The 10,013-nt window shown below is 38.4% G+C and overlaps 1 protein-coding gene across 1 annotated transcript in view; it reads left to right on the forward strand.

Moving 5' to 3' along the window:
- Positions 1-9,358, forward strand: part of TRAP1 (TNF receptor associated protein 1) — an 81,266-nt gene extending 71,908 nt beyond the window's left edge. Inside the window, exons 15-18 of the mRNA XM_027859691.1 lie at positions 1,762-1,847; positions 3,501-3,646; positions 8,497-8,569; positions 8,959-9,358. Coding sequence (XP_027715492.1) covers positions 1,762-1,847; positions 3,501-3,646; positions 8,497-8,569; positions 8,959-9,060 — 407 coding nt within the window. The 3' untranslated portion in view covers positions 9,061-9,358. The remainder of the gene's footprint in view (positions 1-1,761; positions 1,848-3,500; positions 3,647-8,496; positions 8,570-8,958) is intronic.
- Positions 9,359-10,013: the final 655 nt, after the last annotated feature.

Raw genomic sequence — 10,013 nt, forward strand, 5'->3', positions numbered from 1 at the left:
CAAGATCCTAGGTGACAAGAAAATCTTTTCTATTTTTCTCTCTGAGTTTTAAATAAAAAAGTTTTTTACTTAGCCAATGTATTTTTTTTCTACTGTGGTTATACAGCCATTTCAAGTCTCAGGCCCATTGGTGTTTTACAGTGAAAGTTGTCATTTTGATTTCTTTTGGGAGGCATGGATATAACCCAAACATACAGGGATTGAGAGGAAGTGTCATTTTTTTTTCCTAATTAATTTATCTATTTTTAGTTTTCAACATTCACTTCCATAAGATTGTGAGTTCCAAATTTTTTCCCCTTACCCCAAGACAGTGTGCAATCTGATATAGGCTATACATATACATTCATATTAAACATATTTTCACATTAGTTATGTTGTAAAAGAAGAATTAGAACCAGTGGGAGTAACCACAAGAAAGAGGAAACAAAACAAAAAATATGAGAGAAAGCAAATAGTATGCTTCCATCTGCATTCAGACTCCATAGTTCTTTCTCTGGATGTGGATAGCATTTTCCATCCTGACTCTTTTGGAGTTATCTTAGATCCTTGTATTGCTGAGAAGATCTAAGTCTGTCAAAGTCAATCATTACACAGTATGATTGTTACTGTGTACAATGTTCTCCTGGTTCTGCTCATTTCACTCAGCATCAGTTCATATAAGTCTTTCTAGGTTTTTCTGAAGTCTGCCTGCTCATCATTTCTTAATTGTACAATAGTTTTTCATTACATTCATATACCACAACTTGTTCAGCCATTCCCTAATTGATGGGTATCCCCTCAATTTCCAATTCTTTGCCACCACAAAAATAGCTGCTATGAGTATTTTTGGTTTTTGTTTTTGTCTTTTGGTGAGGCAATTGGGGTTAAGTGACTTGCCCAGGGTCACACAGTTAGTGAGTGTTATGTGTCCGAGGCCAGATTTGAACTCAGGTCCTCCTGACTCCAGGACCGGTGCTCTATCCACTGTGCCATCTAGCTGCCCCTAAATATTTTTGTACATGTGGGTCCTTTTCCCATTTTTATGATCTCGTTGGGATACAGCCCTGGAAGTGCTATTGCTGGGTCAGAGGGTATGCACAGTTTTATAACTCTTTGGGCATAGTTCCAAATAGCTCTCCTGAATGATTGGATCAGTTCACAACTCCACCAGTAATGCATTAGTGTTCCAATTTTCCCACGTCTTCTCCAACATTTATCATTTTCCTGTTTTGTCATGTTAGCCAATCTGATAAGTGTTGTGTGGTACCTCAAGAGTTGTTTTGATTTGCATTTTTCTAATCAATAGTGATTTAGAGCATTTTTTTCATATGACTGTAGATAGCTTTGATTTCTTCATCTGAAAACTGCCTGTTCATATCCTTTGACCATTTATCAATTGGGCAATGACTTGTATTCTTATAAATTTGAGTCAGTTTCTATATATTTTAGTAATGAGGCCTTTATTAGAGACACTGGTTATAAATGTTTTCTAGCTTTCTGTTTCCCTTCTAATTTTGGTTGCATTGGCTTTATGCAAAAGCTTTTCAATTTAATGTAATCAAAATCACTCATTTTGCATTTCATAATATTCTCTATCTCTTGCTTGTTCATAAATTTTCCATTCTCCGTAAATCTGACAGGTAAAATACTCCTTGCTCTCCTAGTTTGCTTTTTATGTACCCATTTTGACTTCATGTTGCTCTGTGCCTAATTTCTGCCATACTTAGTTAGGAAGTATCATTTAAAGAGACAGTTTAGTTTCTAGTTTTCTTTCTGTTCTAGCTACTGAACGTCTTTCTGAGAAAGAGGCAGAGGATCTAACAGCCTGGATAAGAAATGCTCTGGGTACTCGGGTAACCAATGTCAAGGTGAGTCTGCTCTCGGTGTTTGAGGCTAAAGGTACAAAAGCAAAATTGATGAATAGTCCTTAGACACCGACTAAGTGAATGTGTGTGTCTGTGTGTTCATGCCACTGTGCCCTGTCACCATTCAGGAAAAGTTAAATAGGTTTCCCTCTCAGTTCATATACTAAAACAAATAATCTTGACATAGCCAAACACACTGAATACACTGTCGGGACAGTTATGTACAAATTGCATCAAATAGCTGGCTGTTCATAGAACATTTAATTCTGTCTCATATTGTATCTCAAGTTATATTATGTATGATTATCTTCAAAGGAAAGGGAGTGAATAAGCTTGGATCTCTACCTTTTCCTCCTATTTAGTGGAAAAAAACTTTGTAGAGAAGGTGGGAATGTAAACAGACTAATAAAGTAAGCGGGTAAGAGTTCTTGGTGGACCTTGAAAAAGGAATCTTGTTAGCCTACAATATTTGAGTCCTAACTCTTCACGGAATACTAAATGAGGAATATAGCATGATCTACTGTGGGAAGATAGAGAAGAATTAAGATATAAACCCAGTTCTCCAGAAGCTTAAAGCTCCTGGAGAGTCCAGCTGGAAATACAGAACCTAATAAACACAGGAATCTAAGAACATTTACGAAGAAATGCAAATAGAAATTAATATAGAGCAGGACCAAATGAAGGCATAATTAAATATTGAAGGGTTACAGAGGAAAGGAAGGTAGAGTACAAATGAAGTCTGTATTGAGTCAGGTATTGCAGAATGGTAAGGGACACGGATTGATCAATGAGTGAGGGGGCATTCTTGGCAAAGGCAGCGACAGAAACAAAGACATGCAAATGAAGACATCAGTCTTGGAGGAAAAGATAATTAAATTAACTTGTCTCAAGCTATGTCTCTTAAGTAAATTAAGGACAAGTGAAATTTGTACAGTAGACAAAGAGTACCAGAGTTTGATGAAGAACCTTGAATAGTAGACTGATTTTGGATCTGATGTGATTGTGGCTGTGATAGTACATTATGCATTCTTGAACAAGGAATGAATATGATGAAAATGGGGCTTGATTATTTTAGCAGTTGTGTAAGATTATTCCAGCAGATGTGTTGGAGAATTTAAGGCAAAGGAGTGAAATAAAAGACTGATGCAACTATCAATGCAAGGTAATAGCAGCCCATTGAGACAGGGAGGAGCTGTAGAAAAGATATTGCAGAGTCAGGAGACCTTGGAGCTGGACTGCTTGTGTTGAAGGGTGGAAAGATGAGAGAGTATGACAGAGGACAGTTTAGAATGGCTTAACTTTGAACTTGGTGAAATCAGAGTAATGGCTGAACCGTGGACGATGGAGGTGGGGATAATTCCCAGTCAGGATTTTGTAACAGTATCTCCCTCCTAGCACACATAAAACTCCTTAAACACGTGCCTCTTCTCATAAGTCTAACTGCTCAAGTTCTCAGGTGTTGCCCTTATAATTGGTGAATAGCTGAGAGGGAAACCTTAATTAGAAAAGTAGCTAATTAAGGTTTGTAAAAATATATTTCCTTGGAAGAACAGTTAATGGTTAATCATGTCTTGTTGTCTAAGAGGAATTTGAACATTGACCTTATTAAAATTCTGGCGTTCCTTTCTGTGCCTTCTCATCACGTTTGGTCTTTAGGTGACTCTTCGTCTGGACACCCACCCTGCCATGATCACTGTGTTGGAGATGGGGGCTGCCAGGCATTTCCTGCGCATGCAGCAGTTGGCCAAAACCAATGAGGAACGTGCCCAGATTCTACAGCCCACCCTTGAAATCAATACCAGGTACAGATGACTGTGCCTAGGGGTTCAGTCAGCATCTGAATTTCGTCAGAGTCATTTTCCCTGTAATAAATGAACGAGTCAACTATCAGGCTGATGCTTAGTTAATAACGTATCTTCCTTTGTACCGTCATGGAGCAAGAAAGGTTGTCATATTTGTTGAGAAGAGAGGCTTCAGATTGAGGAAGAGAAAAAATGAAGCACAGTGTCTAAGGGATAATCAGGGTCTGAAGTCATTGGGGGAAGGAATTGGGGGTGTAGATCCAGCAGAAAGGCCAAGGCCAGGGTATACCACAGCAGCAGTGCTGGCATCAGTCTTGAGTTTGACCTCCTTCCTAGTTGCTAGGTTGCAGAATTTTGAACTTGACTTTTGTAATCCACAAGGCATAATAAATACTAGCATGGACATAGAGGTGGCATTACTCAGAGCCCTGGGATGAGAAGTATGAGAAGTAGTATAGAAAATTCATAACAAAAAGTTTAGTTCTGTGAATAATCAAGGAGTTGGTGGATAAAGCACCGGCCCTGGAGTCAGGAAGATCTGAGTTCAAATCTGGTCTCAGACCAAACACTTGACAGTTACTAGCTGTGTGACCCTGGGCAAGTCACTTAACCTCAATTGCCTTGCAAAAAAAAAAATAATAATAACCAAGGAATTGGAAATTAATATTTGTAATCAAGAAGTCACAGTGACCAGATAAAATATTATGTTCTTGCTCCCCCATCACTGCAGCATAAAAGTGTCATCTGCAGGGGTACAAAACTGAATGACTTGCCCTGAGTACATATAAGTCAGAAGAAATAGAAACTAATTACTATACAAAGAACCTGTGGAAAGCCTTGAAGAAATTGAAACTATTCTCAATGAAATTCTATAGCATATATCTATTAGAACTTTCTAACCTGTAGGTAATCCAGTTATTTTCCTCATAAATTTATTTTGATTTTATCTTGTTGCTAATTTAAAATTTTTTTTGTATTTGATGAGTTGAATCTCAAATTGTTCATAATAACTCATTAAGAAGAAATCACTGAATTAGTATATAACAACTTTCCTGAAATGTTGTCTTTTGATAGTTTCTTTTGTTTTTAGACATAAGCAGGGGTGGGGAACCTGCAACCTGGAGGCCATGTGTGGCCCTCTATGTCCTCAAGTGCAGTCATTTGACTGAATCCCCTTAATAAAAGGATTTGTTCTGTAAAACTTGGATTCAGTCAGAAGGCCCCACCCTAGGACCTAGAAGGCTGCAGGTTCCCCACCTCTGGATTAGGAACACTGGAATTCTATAGCCAGTTAAATCTTTCTCTTTGGACACAGGAATTGATTTTAGGTATAGTTCTGCATAATGATAAGGTGACAACTTAATGACCTTCCTCCAAAAGCCCCCTTAAAAATGTACCAGTGGGTTGTTTGCTGGGCTTAGCAAGGCTGAGGAAACTGTAGATGATAATTTTGAATACTGTAGTGCAGTTAGATAAATAGATGCATTGAACAAAGATAATAATTCATTAGTTATGACAATGTTTAAGATGACAGCATCTTTAAAAAAGAAAACTAAAGCATATTTTCACATATTTCTTACCAGTTCTGAAGAAATGATGTTCCACTTTATTCGATTTAAAATTTTCCATTTATGCATAGTGGCTAAAAGCTCCTTTCATCAACCATCCCATTTCCATCGAACACTGGTCCTTTCCCTTCTTTGACTCCCTTCTTCATCCTGATGTAGCTAAAATAAACCCCAGACTTCTCTGTTATTTTAGATTTTCATTCTGAGTCTTAGTGCTCCTGACACTATTCTGTGAAAGTGTCCTTGCTTTCATCTTTTCTACATATCTTTTTAAGGTCTAAATTGGTTGGTGAATTCTCTGTGTTCACATTGGTCTCTCAGATGACTCTCATTTTGATTCCTCTTCAGAATTATTTATGTCTTCTAATTTTCCTCTTTGAGATCTTCCCATCCCTTCTGAGCTGATTTCCTCTATAGGATCTGCTCTCCCTGAATGTAGGGCATATGGTAGCCTGTGCTTGGCTGCCCCCTCTTCTGCCACACAATGAGGCAGTGAGATAGTGAGAAGAGCTTTGAATGTGGTATCCAAAGACCTGACTTTAAATCCCTCACTTCCTTTTCATCCTGCCTTTGGCACCATTTGGGCCTGTTTCCACATCTGTAAAAGGAAAGGGCTTGCATTAAATGACCTCTGAGATCCTTTTAGGCTCAGATGTATGACCCTATGATTACCAAAGTCCCTTCCAGCTTGAAGTCTGTGATCCTATGACCCTTTGAAGTCTGCTCTCAAAATCTACGTTGCATATCAAGATTATGCTCAGCTTTATTCTGTCACAACTCAGGGCGCCTGTCATTTTCATTCCCAGCAACCCTTTGGAAAGATTCAGAATAAAATTTGCTGTTCTCCTTCACCTCTTAAAGGAAAAAAAAAATGTCATTAAACCAAGTCAGACAGTTATTGTTTGCTTTGCCTTTGGCAGAGAGAGAGAAGGCTCCAGCAGATGTCTGGATAACTGCAGTCCCTCCTCGCTATTTCATGTACACATTTCTGTGCAGGACTTGTGATCTGTTTCCCAAACATTTCTTTACTCTTTTTATTCAGGTGGTCTATAGGATAATCTAGTGAGAAGCTCCCTGTTGTTTCTGCCTCCATCGATTTTTAACCAAATGTTTTCTTTCTACCTTTCCTCCCCATATTTTCTTCAAGGCTACATGTTCTTACCCCACTTTTATCTCTTCAGTTTTTTCTGAGTGATACGTACCCAAATTCTTGTCATAGGTTTCACCCCACCAGCTCTGTGACACCTGGGAGGTTGTATTTGCCTCCTTGCTTTAGGACCTCTAGCTCATCTTTCTTGTTGCCTCAGCTTTGACCATCTGTGTCTGGACAAAGTGGATTTGAGGCCTTGGATCCTTTTCTTGAATTTTGTGTCTTACCACCTTCTGGTTGTTTCAGCTGCCATTCTTCTTTCATTATAGCTACTCTCTATGGTGTCTAACAGTGGATGTGCATTGACAGTTTTCCCCCTCCCGTCCTTTAAAGCCATTTTGATTAGATTTTCATATCAGAAGTGTACTTGAGTACTCATATATGTGATGTGTAACATGAATGGTGCTGAGCAAGGCCTTTCTGTCCCCAAAATAACTTCTTCACTGTCTGTCACAGTGCCTGAAATCCCCACTACTAGGGATTCAAAATACATTTGGGTTTTGAAGGCTTTTCAGTCTTCAGGAGTTTGATACTGAAATGAGAAAACCTTAGAAAAGGTAACATCTCAAACCTTTGTTAGTTAAAACTTTAGTAGGGATTATTTGGCAACTACCTGATCTCACCATACTGGGGACAGTTGAAAGGGGTATGGCTTTACTGGATACCAGGAACAGTAAGAAAGGGCCAAAGATTAAATAATTTTTCCTCTGTCCAGCCTTGATTAGGAGAGGAGTGTAGAACTTAGGGAGGGAGATCTTGATTGAAGTCTTTTCCTATTCTCTAAGGGCTATTTTGAGGTAATTATCTTTCTTGAGTTCACTGATGGGTTTTTTTTTCTCTTTTACTTTTATTCCATGTTCCTTTGTTCTAATCATCTCTCATCCAGACACTGCAGGCTGTAAAGTACTAGTTGTTTCCATAACATTCATGAGCTTATAGGTCTAGTCCATCATGCATTGTGTTTCCCAGTTCTGTATCTTACTGGTTGCTCAAATTGCTTTTAGGTTCATTTTGCCTATTTATTCTTCCCTTCCTCTGGAGCATCTGTGCCCATCAGGAAGTTTCTAGAAGAAGAAAGTAATGATGAAACACAAAACAGTTCACCAAGAACTTCTCAAAATTATTGGAAAACTGATAATCACCTTAACTGACTTAATGTATGTAGGTTTTTAAATAAACCATATATGGTTTTAAATAAACTGTATATGAATAAACCATATATGAAATTTTAAATAAACCATATATGAAAACCCATATTTTCTTTTCTTTCTTTTTTTTTTTTTTTTTTTGGCTAGGCAATAGGGTTAAGTGACTTGCCCAGAGTCACACAGCTAGTAAGTGTTATGTGTGTGAGGTCAGATTTGAACTCAGGTTCTCCTGAATCTAGGGCCAGTGCTGTATCCACTGCGCCACCTAGCTGCTCCAGAAAACCCATATTTTCAAAACAGGTTAATTAGAGTCATTATTTCCTTTACAAAAAGATTCTTGATTTTATAAAGGATTTATGGTAGGATTATTTTAAATAGTGAACTCCTTTAGTACAATTTTTAGAATTCTTTTTGTATGTCATTTTTAAAAAAAAAATTATTTTGACTTATCAACAATCACTTCCATAAGCTTTTGAGTTTTAAATTTTTCTGCCCCTCCCTCTCCACCTCCCTCCCTCAGTCTGATATAGGCTATACATATACATTCCTGTTAAACATATTTTCACATTAGTGGTGTTGTAAGTAAGAATTAGAACCAATAGGAGGAACCATCAGAAAGAGGAAACAAAACACAACCGAAGAAAAAAAATAGTGAACAGTATGCTTTCATCTGCATTCAAACTCCATAGTTCTTTCTTTGGATGTGGATAGTATTTTCCATCTTGAGGCCTTTGGAGATGTCTTAGATCCTTGTATTGCTGAGAAGGGTTAAGTCTATCAATATTAGTCATCGCATAACGTGGCTGTTATTGTGAACAACGTTCTCTTGGTTCAGCTTACTTCCAACTCAGCATCAGTATGTCATTTTAAAAAATAAGTTGCACCAGTATCAGGGCAATACTAGGTGTCTGGCATATAATCCAAGCACTGTCACAATGATAGCTGGTCTTGGAAACATTCTTATCACATTGGCCTACATTGCAGGCATCCTCTGATCAGGAAGCTGAATCAGTTGCGGGAGAGTCAACCAGACCTGGCCCAGTTACTGATTGATCAGGTGAGTATGAGAATGTCTCTCCAGAAGAATGCTCTTCTGTACCTACGGTTCCTGCCTTCAGGAAATACTTAAAAGGAAAAGCCGATTATGCAGCAGTTATGGCTGCTGCTGAGACATTTGTATTTTCCCCTTAAGTCCCATTTTGAGAAAGGATTCACTCATATCTTTCATCTATAGAAGAAAGTCTTTCTTGATGTTTTTGTTTGTATTTAGTGCCATGCATTAGAATAGAAATGAGAGACACACCCTGCTGGTTCAGAAAAGCCTCACCCACTTTTGCTGCATCTGAACCAGAGAAGGCTGGGGATTCCCAGCTCAGTGTGGCTTTCTTTCTCTTTTTTTCTGCTACACATTGATGTATATTACTTTTCTTTCCCTTTGCTTTGCAGATATATGAGAATGCCATGATAGCAGCAGGACTGAATGATGACCCTAGACCAATGGTGGGCCGTTTGAATGAACTTCTCACCAAAGCTCTTGAAAAACACTGACTGCAGCTGTATTCAAAGGACAGAAATCTCTGGCAAATTTTAACAGTCCTTTAAGGGATTGAATTCATTTTGAATTTATGGGGCATCAGAGGATGTACTCTTATTGTAGAGGGAGTGAAGAATGGAAATCTGTACAATTCATAGTCCCTCTGATCTTCTGTAGTAAAAAGTAACAAGAAATCTTCCTATTACGCAAAAGGAAACTTGAACTGTGAAGGACCAGCTTATACAAAGGGAAATATCAGAGATATAAACCTTTTGTCTTATTCAAAGAAATTAAAGTGTTTTTTAAAACCTCTCTTCTTGTTCTTCCAGAAGGTTAAGAGACTGAAATGATACTCTTTTGCTTTGCCTAGAATTAACTTGGATACACGTATGTGCTAATATTCATTTTGGTACTTACCTTTATAGATAAGTAAATACAGATACTGGCAGCTAGGTGGCGCAGTGGATAGAGTATAGTCTGGAGTCAGGAAGACTCATCTTCCTAAGTTCAAATCTGGCCTCAGACGTTTAACTAGCTGTGTGACCCTAGGCAAGGCTTTTAACCTTATTTGCCTCAGTTGCCTCATCAGTAAAACAACCTAGGGAAGGAAATGGCAGCCCATTCCAGTGTCTCTGCCAAGAAAACCCCAAATGGGCTTGCGAAGAGTTGGATATGACTGAAATGGCTGAACAAGAAGATGCAGATACACAAGGATAGTGTAACAATAGTAATGTCTTTATGCTGAAGTGATATTTGTGATCTGCCAGCAGTAAAAATTAGTTTTCTGCTGGATGTGGTGGAACACGTCTCTAGTTCCTGCTCCTGGGGAGGCTGAGGCTAATGGATTACTTGAGTTCAGGGGTTCTTAGCTAAAGTAGGCTAAAGTCTATTGAGTGTCTGGTACCAAGGTCGAAACTCCCACACCAATTAACAGTGGGATCATACCCGTGAGTGGCCACTGTATTTC

This window comes from Vombatus ursinus, unplaced genomic scaffold (assembly GCF_900497805.2).
Source record: "Vombatus ursinus unplaced genomic scaffold, bare-nosed wombat genome assembly UNPS02014171.1, whole genome shotgun sequence".
NCBI classification, from domain to species: domain Eukaryota; kingdom Metazoa; phylum Chordata; class Mammalia; order Diprotodontia; family Vombatidae; genus Vombatus; species Vombatus ursinus.